Genomic DNA, 20377 nt, shown 5'->3' with positions numbered 1-20377 from the left:
TTCCTTTTTCAATATGAGGCCTCGATTTTAAAACAAAAAATAATGGTATCATGCATGATAGCAGGTATTTTGTTTACCGTATGCTGACTGTAAAGTACATAAAGGCAAGTTTCTCTTAAACTCAGTAATATTTTAATGCATTTTGTTCTTTTAATGTATATTTGAAAAATGTCATCACATGATAAAGAATTTGGTCCACAGACAGTGCTTGGGGCTCTGAATAAATGAATGTGCTTTCAAAAGCCCCTGGAAATAACTCTCTCCTCCCCCTGTCCCCAAGAGTACCAAACCCAGAGTCTGGGGGACACACTGTCTCTACTTTTTCATCAACTCCTCCTTGACTGCTTACTCTCTGGTTCCTGCTTTCATTCCTCTACATAATGTTAGAATTAAAATACATTTTATAGGACCGTCCCGGTGGCTCAGGCAGTTAGAGCTCCATGCTCCGAACTCCGAAGGCTGCCGGTTCGATACCCACATGGGCCAGTGAGCTCTCAACCACAAGGTTGCCGGTTCAACTCCTGGAGTCCTGCAAGGGATGGTGGGCTCCGCCCCCTGCAACTAAGATTGAACAGGGCACCTTGAGCTGAGCTGTCGCTGAGCTCCTGGATGGCTCAGTTTGTTGGAGCACATCCTCTCAACCACAAGATTGCCAGTTCGATTCCTCAACTCCCGCAAGGGATGGTGGGTTTTGCCCTCTGTAACTAAAATTGAACACAGCACCTTGAGCTGAGCTGCCGCTGAACTCCCGGATGGCTCAGTTGGTTGGAACTCGTCCTCTCAACCACAAGGTTGCCAATTCAACTCCCACAAGGGATGGTGGGCTGTGCCCCCTGCCACTAGAAAACAGCAACTGGATCTAGAGCTGAGCTGCGCCCTCCACAACTAGGAATGAAAGAACAACAACTTGGCTTGGAAAAAAGGTCTGGAAGTACACACTGTTCCCCAATAAAGTCCTGTTCCTCTTCCCTAATAAAATCTTTAAAAAAATACATTTTATAAACTATCTCACAAACAAAAGTCCAATGCTTGAATTATGTCAAACAGCTAGGCTGCTCTGGTAGGAAGTTAGAGTCCAGACGGAGCCCACCCGACCACATTTTATTCTCCCATGTGGCCTGAAGTCACCTGTAAAAAGGAGAACTCAGAACAGTTTGAAATTCATGCAAGGAGCAAACACACATGAGGGAGCCAAGTCCCAGAGAGATCAATAATAAATCCTCCATGCAATAACTACTGTTTGAGGAACACCTACCATTTGACAGCCCTGTTTCCCAAAAAGAACTGGACCATGAGGATCCCTGGCACAAGGATATACAAATGGCATCTGAGGCTCCTTTCTGGAGACTGTGACTCTGAGTCACGAGACTCCGCATCTATGAGGGATAGGGAAGCTGCCCCTTAATCATCGGAAGTGATTCCCCAATTCTGGCAAGCTAACTGCAGTGGTCACTTAATCCAGATTGTCAACGCTTCACTCTCTCTAAATCCACCCCTATATCCAAGTTCTAATTATTTTTCCTTTATAACACCTCTTGTATCTGCCTCTTCCTTCTTGTCCTACAAACCCAATACTGGTCATCCTTCTATAATAGCTAACATCTAAACCACTGCAACAAATTTCCTACCTGGCCTCAGCCTCTAGTCTTTCTTCAATTACAATCCATCTGGCCCATCACAGTCAGACCAGCTCTTCAGAAACATAACTTCAATTGGGACCATGGTTTCCCCTTGCCTGACACAATCTTTTATTTTGATTTTATTAAGATATATTTTACTATGGCATCCTTTGTTGAAAAGAAGTCCAGCTAGGAAATCTAATATATAAAACAATTTGTTGTAAAAGCAGAACTATTCTGGTTTCACAATGCTGAGAGAATGAATGAAAGGGCCTACACACCCCTGTGCCATCTCCTAATCCTGAGAAGTCCCATAGGACACAGGTGTTTTTGTTAATGTTTTGTTTTCTGTTTTTTAATTCTGGCTTACTCAGAATATAAAGCTTAAATCAAAAGGCTTGATCTTCAAGACAGTTATGATCTCTCTGCTTATATTCTAATAATGGCCCAAATGTCCTTTTTCTATAGCCACATTCGCTAATTTATCCTCCCTCCATCCCAACCCAACCCACGCCAGTACTTCTCCATAGGTTTTTTCCACATCTGTGCTTCTGCATTTCCCATTCCTACTTTATTACTGCCCACAACCCCATTATAATGACTTTGCCTTGATAAATCCTACCTGTCTCAAAACAAGCTTAAATTCCGACTTGCTCCCACCTTTTAAAATCTCATTTATTGTACCATTGAATTGTTAAGTAATCAAACCCCATGATCTTTCGTACTATTTAATTTGTCATGAGTGGGTTTACCATTCAGTGGGAACTGCGCTTACTACCTGCTCAGTGTCTCCATCTAACATATTGCCTTATACATAGTAGGAAATCATTAAATATTTATTAATTTACTTCAGATTTACAACCAAGAGTAAAACTTTTAATTTTCTTTCTGATACTCTAAAAAGTGTTATTATCAAGACTACCCAAATTGCAAATGCCTTTCTTTAAAAATTGTCAAATTAGATTTAATGGGTTGCTCATTTTATAGTTCTTCATTTTAATTTTTCTCTGATATTTTATGTCCTTTCCCTCTAGTCAACTCAAAGCTTCACTTGGACATGTCAATGGAGATGGATCACATTTACTTTCCATTTAGATCTGAACCAACCTATCTACCCTTATTTAAACAAAGGAATGAAAATTCATTGTCCATATTTGTTTCCCACCAGAGGTCAAATGTGGATCTCATTTCTAAATAGATCTAGCAAGAGACGAGAATGAAAATGTGTGACAGGTAGAAAAAGAGGTTGAGTAGTAAAGAATACTTATTTGTCTGACACATGATAAAAGTTAACCAATCCTAAGAGTCACTTAAAAAGAACACTTTCACAGGAAAGAGAGATTACTATGTCATGCTGATAAACACCACAGTTCCAGTCCCAATATCATCTGCTGTTCTTCCCAGCTGTGTTTGCTCATCACTGTGTACATAACACATGCATAGATTCAGAAAATAAACTTGCAGTCTTTCATGACCTGTTTTACAGCTCACATTTTCCTGTATCTTGAGGTTAGGAAAAGGAATATAGTACATCTAGTTTTAACCAAAGAGACCAACCAACTTCATAAGACTTTGTATTTAAAGCACAACTTACACTATGCTTACAAGGTCTTCTGGGGGATGATGTCCCAATTTCCGATATTCTACTTGCCAAATCTAATGTATATTTGAAATGCTCTCTGAAATGGTGCTGTGTTAATTCCCTGGCACCACAACTCTGTGTCAGCAGCATTTACAGGTACCATTATCTATCTACTTTACTAATATCTCTCTGATCTCCTACCTGAGTGTCACCATTTGCACTCCCCACAAGGTCTAGTGGAAGTGACTTCTGAAATCCTCTTTAAATAGCACCTTACAGCTAGTTTTGTCTCCTGGTGCTCTAATAGACCTGTCCACATCTAGTTCATCACTGTTTTGGCAATGTTTCCTCTCATTAGTGGTCCCTAGCTCTTGAACTTTTTTAGACAAATTGCCATTACATCTCATGGTAACAGTTTCTCTATTCTCTCTCTGATGTAATATTCAATCCAGTCAAGCCAGGCACCAAGTAAGAGCTCACCACATAAGTATGTTTTAAGACATTCTCTTTTGTAGCAAAGAACTTCAATTTGGCCTCCCAATGAACTTTGAATACCAATGCAAATGTCTTCAACCCATGAAATGACAGTGATTCTCATGGCTTCCATTTCTAATGACAGACGAAAATAACATAACTTCCAAGTCCTGCCAAATGCAGATATTACTAATAAAAAGAAGTTTCTACAGCCATAATGGATGATGACAAAGAGCTCATCTTGATCAGATCACAAGTTTAAGAATGCAATAGTTTCTAAGTTGCAAAGTAATTCAGCTCAGGTTCATTAGTAACAGTTACACAAATTTGGATTAAACTTATAATAATGTCTATATTTTTTACAAACTAAAGAAAAGTATAGAATCAAAGTGTTATTGGTAGTAATTGGGCTTTTAACTGTTTTTAGAAGCAATAGCAGACTTTCTTCAGGCAATGCAATAGGACAATTTTTCAGTCTTTCTTACTTAAGAACTGATTCTTAGCCAAATGACAACATGCCCTTATTTACTTAAATAAGTTGTTATTTAGCAGGTTCTCTCCAAAAATGATTTAAAAATGTCATTTCCTCAATATCCAAGTGACTTTGGTCCGAAGTCTGTTGATATGGCAAATACTTAGAAAGCACAACCTATCGCCACCATGCTTTAGCCCCTAGTCTATCGTACCTTCCACCAGGTACCAACTTCATCTTATCCAGCAACTGTGAAGGGAAAGTATGAAGGTCATTATCTTTGAGCAAAACCTAAAATCTTTAGTTCCTTCTCACTGCATAAACAGGTTTACTTCTCCCACATTCACCTCTGAAAAAGGTATAATAACAGCTACAGTTTCAATCATCTAAGGTCCAGGATGGCTATGGAAAAAATGGCTCCATATTCCCGATGCCACTTCTTTACAATGGACAACAGTGGTAAGATAATCATGTTTTACACTGATTCCATTTCCCAGTTATATGGAGACTAGTAGTGTCCCCTCAACTCAGAATTAAAAATATAAATAAGGATTTATTGTCATTCACCTAACCTTGGGAAATTCCTGAAAACCTACTTCCAGTATCATATGTAGATTTATACATATGGGAGTTGAGAAGTCTAATAATCACTGAGTCTGCGTATCATTTTACTCCTTAAGAGTTTACCTGAAGGCTGGAATGCACCCCAGGCCACCCAGCAAAAGTCAGTGACTGAACTGGAAAGGGAAACCCAATTTACCTACTAATTAGAGGGATACACACATTCCAGGTCCATCTTTTTGTAATATAAAGAATACTTTATAGTACATAACTACAATTACAAACTCAAAATGGTGCAGAATCCCTCTCCTCCTTTCTTAAGAAGTGATCAGGAAGTTGGATTTGGCCAATTGAGAGATGCTGAGATCAACACAAGCGTCGGGGACTACAGACACTGGGCAGAAGACAACTCCAGAGTGCCTAATGAGATCAATAAAGGGAACAGACTATTTATTCTTCATGGCTTCAGCGTAGTGTAGAAAGTTGGTATTTGGACAACGGAACAGAGTTTAGTAATGGAGAAGCCTGGATTAGGAGGTATTAAGGGATATCTGTCAGTAGCCAACTCTGTTTCTTAGGTTGAGGATGAGGGCATAAGTAAACAATAGATGTATAGTTCATAGCTGCTAAGGAAAATATTAAGCCAAATATTCAGAGAATAAGATTCTAATTATTAGAACTCAGGAACAAGTAGGTAATTAGTTTTGGGGACACAAGGAAACCTCAGTTTTCTATATTTGGGCAAAAGGAAAAGCCAAAAGAGCAACTACAGCCAGAGTCTTAGAGTGAGGCACTGGAACTCTTTGAAATGAAGAAAGTGAAATGCTGGTTGATCGTTTACTTAAAATTAGTGATGACAATGTACGTGAAGGTTAACTTCAGGCTCACGGTATGTCTCTAATATTTGTCAGTTCCTCTCCTCTTCCAAGAACGACAACTAGGAGGCAGCCCTTAAAAGCCCAGAGCACACTCAGAAGTAGTCTATGCCCAGGCATTAAAAGATTAATGAATCCAGTCAATCACATACCTTAAGGCATTTAGAGGTGCTGAGATTGTTGGACAAACAATGGGAAAACGTTACATTTGTATCCCTCCACATTCAACAAGATTTGCATTCTAAAGACCCTATTTACCCAAATACTTGATTTGCCTTAGAGATCTTGACAATATGAAACCTACAAAAACAAATGCCTGCTTCATTTCTTCATGAGTTATATTATATAAGCAATCTCAATTAGAACTATCAAAGAAGGAAGACATTAAAAAGTAGGTCTTATAGTTTAGTGGTTACCAGAGGGTAAGGGGGGTGGGGGGTGGGAGATGAGCGTAAGGGGGATCAAATATATGGTGATGGAAGGAGAACTGACTCTGGGTGGTGAATACACAATGGGATTTATAGATGATGTAATACAGAATTGTACACCTGAAATCTATGTAATTTTACTAACAACTGTCACCCCAATAAATTTAAAAAATAAATTTAAAAAATTTTTTAAAAAAAGTAGGTCTTTTACAGTCACTGAAAATGTCAGTGGTTCTAAGCAGCATTGATGGGTTTAAACTTTTTCAAACAGGAGGATCTCATACCTTAAACCTCAACCTGGGACATTATCAGTGGTTCTGAAGTAGGAGCCTGGACAACACTTCATTAAGTGTGAACATTTTGAAGAGTCCTAAGCAACTCTCCCTTTCACAACATCTTAGACACCAAGGCTTCAACACTGAATGTGGCTTCAGCATAAACAACTCATTAGAAGATCATATACCAAATGATGGGGTTGTGTCTGTGAAATAAATCTCCTGACATTGATATGTGACTCAGCATCATTTCTTGAGGGTGGCAAAGTGCTCAGTGCTTGTACCAGGGAATATACCTACATGGCTGCCCAGGTCTCTGAAAGATATCAGCATAACATGCATGACAAAATTTGTCTTCAAATCAGAAAGTCCTTAAAAGTATTATTTTTTGGTTGGCTACATATATGTAATCACAAGTACACACACTCAATACTATTCTTCAAACTACCTCTTCTTTTGAGTTGGCGTTTCGGATATTAACAAATGAGATTGCATTTGTTAATATCCAATATTCTAATGTGTCACAATGTCTGCCTTCCCCTTAATCCATTCTGGAGATATTCTGGGTTTATCTGTGAAGAGTGTGTCTGGCAAGTCAAGTGTGAAGCCACAAGCTAAATGGCCTCTAATTGATCCTAAGCAGTGATCACATCTTACCCTGGACAAATTACTATAGCCACAAGTCAACCCAACTGCAATTGTGAATAGAGTCAATATTGAACCTGATCCAAATTTCATCAGTCTTCTTTCTACCTTAACTCTATACCCAGTGTCAAATGGATAGCAGTGTCATTTATTTTCTTATTATAGGGATGATGAAGTATTATTTATATTACTATTATTTAAGATGTGTTAGAGTTATCTTTCTAATTGATTCTAAATGATTTAAAAAAACATGTCTTTCCTAGAAATGTCACTAGTAAAATGCATCCAAGTAATGTGGTACTTTCCCTGTCCATAAAACTTATTTGATTAACAGTAATATAGAAGCTAAAGCTTTTGTATGCAGGCACTCAAGCATAATTTAATCATTTTATTTAAGCATTAAAAAATTATTCTGAAAGCCCTGTTAGGTAAAATATACCTGATTAGTTTCAACTTACATTTGCAGGTGTATTAAATAAAGGTGAAATAAATCACAGGATGCTCAGTATGCAATGGAACAGTGTTAAGTTTGTTAACAGTTGGCAGTAAGTTAAAAAAAATTGTAGCATTAGAGAATGTGAAGAATAACTATCTCATTTTAAATAACTGTATTTAAACAGGTTATTTTAAAATAAATTTTGTTTGTGCAAACTCTTTTTATATTACTAGATTTTTGCCTATGGAAACCTCTTTCATAGTCAAACAAGTTGAGGTCCTAATTGCATAATACCATGTATCTGCTGAGGATAAAAGTGCCAACAAATGAAAATGCACATTAGGCAAGAGATTGTCAAAAAAGAAAATTGTCTTTTTTTTGTTTTGTTTTGTTTTTTTGTTTTTAAATAACCCACTCATATTAACAAAAGACTGCAGTGGCTTCCAAATTATAGGTTGTTATTTTTAGTGGAAGTAGTTCAATATTCATATTGGAGCAGATGTAGCAGTTTAACAAAACAGCTCTTCAAATCCTGCACAAATTGAAAACAGAAAAACTGATTGCATTTTCTCTTATCACTTTCCTTTTCTGAATTGACACTTTTGGCCTTCTGAAAATTTACACATGGCTTTCATCTCAACAGCACCTGCTGATCAAATAAAAACCTAACATTTTCATGAAAATGGTATTAAGGACTAGTTTTGTTCTAAAGGCTGTAAAGGGCAATCAGTTGCCTACTTGGTGGCAACAATTGCTGTGTATACAGCATATTCATAATAGTTTTATATTGTCATTAAACTTTTTAAAAATGTTATGTTCCTTCTGATTTTTTACATATTCACTTTTTGTATAATTCACATTTCTTTGACTCAATGTCTGCCCAATACTTAGTTTTATTATGCAAAGACCAAGCAAAATAAGGAATACTTAGTATTTTCTCTACCACTGCTGGGAACACACACATATTTACCTTTACATATCACTGTTTATGCATGAACGTGGGTGTAAAATATCTACATCTCACTTTTGTATTCCACCCACCAAAGAAAACAGCAAACAAAAGTCAAAGTCAGTTCCTATTTCGGAAGGGGCCTCACGGTTCTTTATCAGATATAGATTTAGCAGGTGCTTGGATGTTCGAGTACTCCACACTGGGGAAGAACAGATGTCACCCACAAACAAACTGGTAAACATTTAAATGATGTAACCAACCACTCCCTGCAAATAACTCCAGAGAAGGTAAAGGTCAATCTTGACAATGGGTATTTTTATACATAAAATATGCATGACTGGTTTCCAGGCTGCTTCTCAGATTTTTAAATAAAAGTGCTACATACATTTCTCTGTAACACCCAATTCTGGGTAAAATTAAAGATGCTCCTAAAAAATGCTGTCAGTTTCTCAGCCAACAGAGCTCTACCAATTCTGAAGTATTCCAGGCTGTCCATCCCGATTCTGCCTCAGTGATAAGGTAGCCTGAAGGCAGAAATGACATGCAGTAATACATGCGCCACTGTGGACAGTTGGTCTGTGAATTTCAGTGCTTCATCATGCTCACTGAGGCAACAGCAAACCTGAAATGTCAATATGTTCAGTCAATGGAAGTAAAATAATGGGACTCTATTGTCTTACTCATTCGATCTGCTGCTGTCAACAAGGAAACATGCCCCTCACACTTTAAACAAATTTTAATTAGGCTTCTAGGTACTGGATCATATTTACCTATGAAAACACCTATCTTGACAAGGTGTAGGAGACAAAACAATCATTTTTTTCCACTTTTATCCATTTTAAGAACCTTCCAAAGTTGCTACTATAATTTTGAGAAATACACTCATGAGTCAATAAAACATTTTTATTATTCTTTTTTAAAACTAACTCCAAGGAAAACAATTCCACAGTTCAAATCCAAAATACAAATCTACCTAACAATTTCAGAGGGACTTTTTTTCTCTAGATTTAGTTGAAACCAAAGCAACTAATTTCATATTAAAAGTAAGCTTCATTTGTTTTTCTTACTCATTCAAGTATGTTCAATTCATCACCCTTTCAAAACAAGTCACACAAAACCAAACACCAGTGATCAATTCCAAAAGCCTCTACCCTTTTTGCTCAGTTTGTCAATCTTATAAACAAGGGGTAAATGAAACTACTGTTAAAATAAGGGAGATGGTGCTGAGAAGGGCAGGGGGTGAGGGTGAAGAGAAAATAAATCATTCAATTTTCACCTAAGTTCTATGGCCCTTCCTTGCACCAAAGACAGTCTCATTTTAAAATAAAAATATAAATGAACTAATCAAGTTGTTAAGCAGCTTTTTCTCTCCCCTCTTCATCCAAAGGCTTCAGCATTCAGTCAATACATAATCTATTGTCCTCCTTTATCGAGTCACTTTAAACCTATTCAGACTGGCAAAACTAAACCCAATTAAAGATAAGGCTCTCCGGTAATCTCACCTCAGTAAATCCTGTCTGGATAGCAGAGGTGATGGGAGATAGCGGACAGGCCAGGGCTGATGCCTCCTCCTCACCCATACAACAAAAGGCAGATTTCTCTTTCTCCCTCTGCTAATCTTTAAATGTAAATTCTCTGCCAGCTAAGAGGAGCGACAGATAACATGTTACATCTTCACTTCTCCTGGTCTTATCGACTTCTGAATCATTTGGAAAGGGAGAGAGGGAAAGAGAAAAGCAGCCTCCTGGTGCTTCCCCCCCAGATCCTTCCCACCCCTCCTCCCTCTCCATTCGCCTCCCCTCCCTGTTTACGGAGATTACCTTCTGGCAAAGGAGCACAGGAGAGGCAGTGCAGCCGAGGAGGCACCCAGATCGTGGCTTTGTATTCATTAAACACACATCGAAGCTTATCAGGAGTAAAAACCTTGTCAGGATGGCACATTGTGTGTGAGTGAGTGTGTGAGCACAGAAGGGAGAGGAGAGAAGCCAACGTGCATCAGGGTGATTACAGTATCAGCAGGGCCCAGATGGAGGCAGGAAAATAAACAGAGGGTGCGTGTGAGACAGAGCGGGAGAGGGAGGAAAAGTGGAGAGAGCAGGAGGTAGAGAGGGAAGAGCCGGACTGGAGGGAAGAAACCAGAAGGGATTGGGGGGTGGGGGCTCAGGCCCCAGGATGGGGGGTGGCACATGGGGGCGAGTCACCCCAAGGATGGCTGAGAGCAAGACCGGGGGTGGGGGTCTCCTGTATTCCAAAATCTGGCCCTATTCTGAGAAAAAGGGAGGAATCCAGACTAGCAAACTGTATTTCCCTACTCCAGGGCTAGACCCTGAATATTTTGGAGGTTCGGTCTAGGTCAGAGGGAGATCAAGAACTCTTTCTTGGCAGAGAATAACAATGAGGCATTCACCATCTTACCTCCATCCAAATAGCCACAATTTGCAAAACAAGCCTAGCTGAGTCCTCAAAGCAGTTACACAGCCTTCCAGACCAACCTCAAGTGGGAGTTCTTATCCCTTTCTTTGCTGACCCCAATACTCCTTAATTATACACACCACAAATCCATGCATACAGAGATGGAACAGGCAGATATAAAACCTTTCCTTTTCCTTGGCTTTAATGTGTAGCAGCAGAAGAATCATGCAGCCAGGATCCCGGTGATAAGGACCACTACAGCTAGCTATAAGTGACTCTTAGAAACCTCCAGAAGTTGTGTTGGGGAGGGGGTTTCTTATGTGTACATCTGAGAGTCTATTTTGAAGGTAGGAATTTGACAGTGAGGCAATCAATCTCTTCACCCACCCAGAGCCGGAGAATCAAACAGAGAACAGAACTAATGCTCCACCATCAGACCAGAGTTCATCTTCCACCCCATCAGGCTTAGGAGGAAGATACACCTGAGTAGTCCATGGGAGCCCCTTTTTACTTTTAAATGTGCCAATCAGACAATCTGAATATCTGATCAGATCCTTAATGGAGTACAGATAATGCAGCAAATAAGGTTATTTTATTGGGGGAGGGAGAGTATTTGGTTGCATTGTATTTCAAGGCTCTGAAGCTTGGTTAAGAAACTCTCATTACAATATGAAGAGTTCAGAATGAAGTAGTCTGTAAACTGCATAATTGTTCATGGTATATATTGTCGTCCCAGCTGCAGTGACATCTCAACTTATAAAATAGTTTATGCATGGGGTCTCACTATAAAGGGACAAAATGGTAGGGATGAGGGGAGTATAGTCAGTAGAGAGAAAACATAGATGAGCAAGAGAGTAGCCTCACAAAGGAGACAAATTTGAAGAAGTCCTTTAGAAAATGAGGAGAGGTATTGTTTAATCAAACACTCTCCTCCAAAACACTTAGCCAAAAAATAGTTTTATGTGTAGTAGTTGATCCCTGCCACCATGCTCCTACCCCAAGAAAAGAATTAAAGGAAATTTGATAGATAAGGCAAAGGGAAAAAAGAGCTGGGCATAGGAGGGTGAAGGGCATGTGTGAAAAATCTTGTCATGCAATGAATGTCAGATAAAAAGTGGTCTGCCACAATTCTCCAGTAATCCAATAATGTGGAAAACCTCATGGTATCACTGAGAAGAGTACAGGTAATTCTTTTCCATGAATCTTCAAAAAGTGACCAGGTTCAATAGTTAGAGAAGGGTACAAGGGTAGGAAGTAAACCAGTTGGCAGGGAATATTACAAAAATTGAGTGAACTCTACTGGATGGGTGATAATCTGTCATTCTCATGTGTTTTAAATTTAGTAACAGATTTCTGGAGTATCGTTTCAGTTCTCATAAAGGGTTACCTTTCATTTTTTCTCTAGTTGTTATAAAAAAACTGCATTCAGAGTAACCAAACGTAACCACAGATACCTTTCCCTTTATTACATTTTAGTTAGATCAATTTGGACACAGACTACATGCAAATGCCTACAAATCCAACACAACTCTAGGAAGAAAAAAATACAATTTACAAATGCCCACTGATTTTTCCATTACACGTTATTTGAAAAATAAAAATGCTATTTAAAAAAACACAAAACAAAACAATGCAGTACTTTGAAATCCAGAAAAGGCTTACATTTTATTTCTTTTAAAAGCATCCAAATACTGAAGACATGAAGAAAACTGTGCAAAAGCTAATCAGCCAATGTTCTTATTTTGTAGAGGCAGAGTATTTCTATTACCACCTTGTTTGTTCATTGACTTTTGACTCCCAGTTATAGAAAAGATCAACCAATTCTCAAACGGGAAGAGTCCGTGACTCTCTTCCAAAGCAAACACTTTGCTGCAAAGCTTTCAATTTAAAAACAAAAGCAATATAATAATCAAGAACTATAATCACAGAATAAGTGTACAACAGAAAGTGGTTTCTATAATCACAGCTGTCCTAAAGTCCAAGCTGAACACAAGAAATCTTAATTTCAACTCGTTCTTACTTAATAATAGGTTACCTCCCTATAAAAGCAATAAGTCCATCTGCCCCAGACAGATAAATTTGAAGTATTAATTAAGATAAAAATCTAGCATTTTCTTTCTTTCTTTGAGTATGTGAATTCTAGTGTGATATAATGTGAGAATTCCAACATATGACCATTATGGCATAGTATCTCATTGCTCAGCTTGTCATTATTTCATTTGCAATTCTTATGTTAATTATGTTCATAATTACTATAAACAGATGTGGTAGACATTCATGTGACCTTTTATTGCAGAATACATTCTTCACTCATTTTACTTTATTTCTCATGTATGTGAAACTGAAATGCAGAAAAAAAAGAAAAAGACTTTCTAATTTTCTGATGTTTTATATACATAAGTTAAAACCTACCTTCTACTTCATCTGCATTTCAAAATATTAGAATATTCTTAACATTTAAGTTGCTTTACAACACATTTTTAAATTGCACACCAAACCTCACTACTGCTCACTAAACTGTAGTTATGGATGCCAAACAAGGCTAGCATCTACGTCTAAGTTGTTTGTCTTTACTTTTTTTTTAATATCAAAGGTTAATGCAGCAGAATTGTGCTTCAAAACCAAGTGCCTAGCAGCTACGTAGCGATTTATTCACTCATAACTCAACCATCACCCTCTTTACATAAAACACATTTACAATAAAATCAGTATGGATTTCATTAGCTGAAAACCTCCTCGAATTTCATTTCTTTGGCCTTAATCTATAATTAGTGTGGACAGACAGGTGCAAACCCTTCTCTTCTACAGCTGGCTACTGGAAATGGTGCAAAGTAGCTCCTTCTGTTTAAACAATACAGAGATAACCTGCTCTGTCTTATCACTTACAATTACCTCCATTAAACTGAACTAATGTTTGCTTTAATAAAATGTTCACTGTTCTTTAAACATTATTTAGGAACTCTTATATTAATAGCTATAAAAAAGTGAATTTGGTCGGTATCTCTTTAGATAATAACTTATGTTGGATAAAATTTTCCCACTGATGAATACTACTCTAAGCTTCATAAAGTAAAGGTGTCGAAGTTGATTTAACATTTGATAGTTATTTTGTGCAAATAGAGTCAAATATGATATTTTAAAAGGCATGTCATTGACAAACAATTTTTAACAAGCAAGGTGGGAGGAAACATTTTTCCTGAAGTTTAGAAGTATGAAAGGTTTATTTTTTTCTTACAGATTTTAACTTGTTATGAAAGTGTATAACTTAAAATCCTAGATTGTTTTCAAAGGACATTTATGTTAACCTAATTTCATGTATTTATTTAACTTCTTATAGATTATTCTGAAAGATGTATGAGTTCATCACTTTAAGGCACATTTGAAAATTAACTAGAGATGTAAGTGCACTCTGTAAGCACATGGTTAAAAATAACTCCACTCCATAATAAATAACCTTTATAAAGCCAGAGATCACTTCTTTCAGCTTCTGCTATCAATAAAATCTGTAGATCACTATAGGATGAATAAGGTGTCTGTAAAACAAAGAACTTTTAAATGTCCAAATGGCAACAAATAAATAGCTTTTCTCACTGAACTTACTAACTTACAGTAATAGACTCCAGTAAAATGCAACTGACTCGTTTTTTTTATCTCATGCAAATCATGCAGGTGCCAATTTTTCAGACTGCTTTGCTATGAAGGGCTATGCTGCCTGCATAAAACCTCAGTGCTTTGCATTCAGTGCCTGTCAGCTGATGTTCATATCAAGGCAGTGAGAAACAGGATTTGACAGTGAAGAATGTCCTAAACTGACAACCACTGACCAGCATTCCTATTGGAAGCACTGCTTTCTCCTGATCCCTTTTCAATGTTTTTTGTGTTTTTTTTTTAGTTTTGTTTTTTGCTAAGCTTCTGTTTTATAATAAAATAAATGATAATGACCTTACATTTATGTACTTCTTTGAAAAATTTGAAGTGCTCTTGTATTTGCAAATATTTAAACTAACACCCTCGATGGGAGAGCTCATCATCAAATACCAGTAATATTTTACTTTTCTTCAGAAAGGGAAAACTAAAAATATTTAAAAAGCTGCAGTCCTATAGGTGTGACACAATACTATTTCCAGCAACTTACAATCAATAGTGCAGTTTGCATTGTTTTGCAAGTAGAATGCTTCTTATTAGAAAGGTCTTTTAAGGACCATTTTAAAATCAAATCATTAGCAGGTATTAGTGGGTCATGGAGACTAAGTCTACAAAGGAAAATACCATTTCAAAGACCTCTGGTCTGCTTTGAGTTGTCCAAACATTAAAGAAAAATAGATTGCTTTCTCCACTGCTTCTTTTAGGTATGAACCGGACACTGGAGAAACTACATACTCAAATTCTCCCACTCAATATTTAACTTTTCAAATAAAGTGACTGCTGTCTAAATGGTTTACAATAAAATTATCTATGCTTAAACAAAGATTTTTAATATAAAGTTCTCTTAGTATAATCTTAGATAAAGTCAGTTTTCATGCACTCAGAATAAGTCTGATCATTTGGTTGGAATTTTGTCTTTTGAAAGAATCAACCAAAGAAATACCAAATGCTAAATACAATAAAAGTATGCAACCATGGACTTCAACTTCCTTAACATCCATTCTGGCTGCAAAAAAAAAAAAAAAAGCCTGGGGTCAAACTAAGATTCCATGATTAATACTGGGTAAGACTGTCAGACTTCCCTCAAAAAATAACAATCAGTAAAAGAAAGGAAAAAAAAATAGAAAAATAAATCAGGTAGCCCTATCTATGCTACCTGGAAGACCCCATAATGTAAAAACTAGACTACATTTTCAGAATAAACAAGGGGTCAAAATCCATGGAATTATGAATTTGCTGCTGCTTGTACACATCACAGCTGACATAAACACCCAGGTTGGGACTATGTTGGTTTAAGAAACAATGGTGTTTGTTGACCTTTTCTAAGGAGCTGTGTGACAGGAGAAACTGGGCACAACAGAATACTCCCATGGTCAAAGCAAAATGCTTCAATAAACTAAAAGGAGGCCCCCAACACTAACAAACCATTTATCACAGAGAAGCTGGTCAATTTGTATTCTAGTGAGTCTGGACTCACTGGGCACAGACCCAGTTCACTCTGTTCTCTGCAAAGGAGGGGTATGATGATAAAAGACACTGAGTGCACTTAAAAATGGTACAGATGTTTAAAAGGAGACTAGGAGGGGGAAAAAAACCTGTTAAACAGATTGCAGTTCACATAGAAGGCAGAAAAAAATGCTTTGGTCAGCAACCCGACCTTTATCAGAGGATAAATCAATTTGCAGCAGCTGTGGACAGCCATTTATATACAGGCCCTGGGCAGATTAATTAAAGGAAGAGAAGTTAAAACTGCAAGGGGCTCAGAGTTACATTAAGCACATAAAGTTAATCTGGGGTGGCCTCTCCAGCTCTCCTGGTCTTCACTGCCTCGCCCTAGCCTTAGTGACCAGTCTGCAGAACCTCCTCCAAGGGGAATCTAGCTTACTTAAAGCGACATTTTGCAGGTTCTTCAAGGAAGCTGCAGCCAGGCTGTGGCACGTTGGGATTTGAGGTGCCCAATCTTGAAGAAAAGATAGGCTCAAAGGATTTCTCCACTATTCTTTGGAAGGAACAGGGAGACCAAGTGCTGCAAGGCTCCCCAACCATATCCTCCAAACTGAAAGGCTGGGGTGGGGGTGGGAACTAATTTTAGTGACAGTCTTGGTTCACATCCTACTTCCCGCAATCATAGTACTCAAACTTTTCCAAGGGTTGATAGCCCTTACCAGAAAAACAAAGTTTCAAAAAAATGGATTTAAGCGTCTGGTGTCGACATAACGGTATTTGCTTAAGGAGTCCTGGCCAGCGCTGGGTCCGCCTCTGAAGAGGGATCAGAGTACGCCAAACATCCCAGTTCTTTCAGGTTCTCAAAGAGAGCGGTGGGCCGGGAGACCCGGCACGCTTCTCTACTCGTTCAAGGGCTTCACCTAATGGGTTTCTGGACATCGAAAAAACTACCCGGACGCGGCTCCCGGTCTGGGTTCCGCCGAGCGGGAGCGGCAAAGCTCCCAGCTCAGGAGAGGCAGACACAGCGTCTGGGCCCGGACCGGAACACCCACAGGGATAGGGCGGCGGGGCCCCGAGTGCGTAGAGGTCCGGATAGGAGCGACGCTGCCCACCGATCCCCAGCGGTGAAGGTTGAGTGGCGCTTAGGTCGCCGCCGTCGCCCGCCCGCGCGGGACTTACCACTCCAGCACCGCAAACGCCTAGAAGTAACAGGGAAAGTTCGCAGACAGACGCAGAGACTCTGCCTGAATGTCGCTAAGAGGACCCCGACCCTAGTCGCAGCCAGGTCTCGAAGTTAAGATTCCGTTCTCTTGCTCCTAATGCTAAGTTTTCCACCATCGAAACGAGTCTTTTCCAGTTAAAACAAATAAACAAAACCCCACTATACGGGTTTAGGGCCACCTGCCAAATGCACCGTGGGCACCCTGGCCTGCTGTTTTGTTGGGATGCGGAGATGGGGTGGGGAACCACGCATCATCTTCCTGCTCATATATCGTAACCATGGACAGGAAAGAAAAAAAATAAAAATAAAGGCAGTGCGGGAAATCTAAGACATGAAAATTGCCATCTTTGGCTGACCCGTGAAGTTCAGTATCATTACAAGCTGCAGTCACCCGCGATGCTCCTCTTTGCCCAGCTGCGTCGTCCTACCCAACCTAGTTGAGCGACAAGTACAGCCTGGGGGCTCTCGGCCTAATCATCCAAATGAACATGACGGCCATCAGAATAATAATTAATAGCAATGGCCAGGAGCCCTTCCCCGCTGCCCGCCCGCCCGCCCGCCCAGCCCTCCCGCAGGCACTTACACTGCACAGGGACCGAGAGTCCCACCATCCGCCACCGGCTCTGAGCTGCAAGTAAAACTTCGCGTCTTGGCCCGCCCGCGAGGCGAGAAGGCAAGAGATCCGCGCGGCTTCCCTTGCGAGGCCAGAGTGTCCGCAGCCACTCGCCCACGCGCGCTCGCCAAGAGCCTCGGAGTCGCGCCACTGAGTGCCGGCTGCCGCTCCGCGCTGCACACAGAGAGTTGCGGTGCAAAAAGCCCAGGGTCGGGGACCCTAGCCGAACGCAGCCTCCACGCAGAACCTTGGACTTGCGGAGCTCTGCTCCCCTCCTCCCACCTCCCACCGCTTTTCTGTTGTTGCTGCTGTGGCAGACAAATGTGATGTGGGGCGCAGGGAATTGCCACTGTCACAGGCGGCGACTGCGTCTGCCTCGCCAGCCCTCGCTCACTCTCGAGGAAGAAGACGCATTTATCTGCAGGGCAGCAAGGCGTCCGCCGGGGAGCAGGAGCGCCGCGCACAGTGCGCGGAGAGTGCCTGCACCAGGCCAGCCCCGGCGCGCGCCCGCGCCCGGGGCGCCGCTACCGCAAGCGAGGGAGGCGGCAGCGGGGCTGCTACCAGGTGCAGGGGGGTGGGCCCCGCGGCAGGGTGAGAGGACGTGGAGGTAGGAGACTTCTGTGTTGTGCAGGGGTCACGGAGGTCAAGTATATGTTAACAATGGGCAGGCCCAGCTCACTGGGGCGCGCGAGCGGGCGCGCGGGCGGCCTTCCTCCCGGCCTCGCCCTCTCCGGTGCAGGCTGGACGTCGGGCTGGCTCCCTAATGATGCCTTACCAGGCCGCCTGCTCTCCCAAGGCCCGAGTGCCCTACAGTAACCCAAGAGGACCACTTTCCCCGGCCATCTGGAATGCTCCTGGCTGCCCTCCCTGTGTCTCGTCACTGGCTGTAGAGGCAGCTCTGCTAGAAATCAAGACACTCTCAGGTCTCTTCTCTAATCCCCTTCTGTCAGCTGATTTACAGACTATTTGCTTTCGCATTAGATAATAGTCTTAGAGAAAACATTTATCGTTTTCTTTTTTTTTTCCTTTGTTTTCCTTCTCCCATAGTATGCCGTTATATAGAAAGGCACTTCTTTTCTATCTCAGGTTTTTGTTGGCTGTGCCACCCCTCCCCCCACATTAATATCATTACTTCGGAAGGGGGGAGGGAGTCCCAGAGGACAAGATAGGTGAAAGAATTCCAGATATTTCCAGAGTAAATAAATAATCTCTCAGTGAACAGGACTGACAATTTGTACAGAGCAAAAAAAAGGGGGGGGGGCTTGAATAATAATGAAAATATTAATATATAGGTCAAATATGATCAGATAATGGCTAGCAATGATAATTAAAATGAAATCTTTTAAAATTAGTATGGAAAGGCGTCACTACTGCAAATGTTATATTTAGTGCGACAATTTGAAATTCTGCCCTGAACCATGTTTTTTTCTAACTGGCCTAAATCAATGCAAAATGTACTGTGTGCATGTTTCTAAAGCTCATCTTTACAAATGAAAAATGCTTAAGAGTCACAGCCTGATGCAGTGGGAACTGATGAGGCATTTGTGGATTTTATTTTTAAAAGTGGCGCTTCCAGTATTTAATAGTGAGTAATATCCCTTCCCCCATCCTTTTAAACCCAGCTGGAGCTTCCAGTTCTGAAGTCTTTTCATACTCTACTAATTTTTAGCAATTCATTTCCAGAAAACACTCATTGTACATTCCGCCCTCTCCTTGGGACATTTGACTAATGAATTATAATGGATTAATGAATTGTAATGTTAAGTTTTGGTATTTGATATTATGATGTTGTTAATTTGAATCTCAAATTTTATCAAGTTGTATATTGTCTAGTAATTTCTGCATGTACAGCTTTTTTTTGCTATCCTTGCAAATCTTACCAGTATTAATCATTTTAAAATATAAAATGTTATGTACACTACTATAACACCTTTGTGTAGGAAATTATTTATGTCTAAGCAGCTTACTTATATTTTCTTTAAAGAATTAAACATATTTTGGTGTTTTATTATCCTAATACTATTTCTTCTGTCCCCCAAATTGAAAATCAGTAATTTAGATTCTGGAACTATACATTAATCCTTACTTAAAATTAATAAAATGACATCTGAATTAGGAATGATTCTTTTGAAATAGTGTTACTTCTAAAATAATTTTTTAAATTTTGATTTAAAGTAAATCAGCAAATTTTAAGATGCGATAAATACGGGGAGAAATAAAATGTATATATTATGCCACATTTTCCTTCTTCCTGTAATTTGTGTCAATGAAATTAAATTGAAACATTAAACTTCAAAATCAATGGAAAGTAACTTGCAGGAAATCAAAACAGTTTTATACTTTCAGGCTATATTTGCAACACCAAGGCATATATTTAAATCATATTTTATAAGATGCTACAAATCTTACAGGATCCTCCCTTTTGCCACTCATAGTTCTGAAAAACAATAACTATTGTTCTAGTTATACTTTTTTTCTTTTAATGGATTTCTTTACTCAATTTGGCTTTACATCAGAGAGAAGATATCACAAAATCTGAGATTTTAATTTTTTAATTTTGATAACAGCAGCTAAAGAACATACATCCTTGAGCTGATGTAGAATGATTCAGTATATTCCTTAATCCCACTTTCCATTCTTTTTAAAGGCCTGTGTTCTACAAAACATAAAATATATTTCTGTAGGGTTTGTTTTTGTATTAGCTCCTAACTCCTTTGTTT

At 39.4% G+C, this 20377-nt stretch overlaps 1 protein-coding gene across 6 annotated transcripts in view; it reads right to left on the bottom strand.

The window, feature by feature from the left end:
* Positions 1–18045, bottom strand: part of RUNX1T1 (RUNX1 partner transcriptional co-repressor 1) — a 183518-nt gene extending 165473 nt beyond the window's left edge. For 2 of the 6 annotated variants that reach the window (XM_074316318.2, XM_019718441.3), the window contains exon 1: positions 17628–18045. Coding sequence is in view for 2 of the 6 variants with exons in the window: in XM_019718441.3 (XP_019574000.2) it covers positions 17628–17655 (28 nt within the window). In the remaining 4 variants the exon portion in view is untranslated. Of the gene's footprint in view, positions 1–9821; positions 10012–10139; positions 10344–17627 lie in introns of those variants that run through there. The other 4 variants (XM_019718440.3, XM_074316317.2, XM_074316316.2 and 1 more) reach the window with 4 other exon arrangements.
* Positions 18046–20377: the final 2332 nt, after the last annotated feature.

Source organism: Rhinolophus sinicus, chromosome 6 (genome assembly GCF_057876585.1).
Source record: "Rhinolophus sinicus isolate RSI-liver-muscle chromosome 6, RSI-T2T, whole genome shotgun sequence".
Classification (NCBI taxonomy): domain Eukaryota; kingdom Metazoa; phylum Chordata; class Mammalia; order Chiroptera; family Rhinolophidae; genus Rhinolophus; species Rhinolophus sinicus.
Note: the sequence above shows the minus strand (reverse complement) of the source record. Positions and strands in the feature narration are given on the sequence as shown.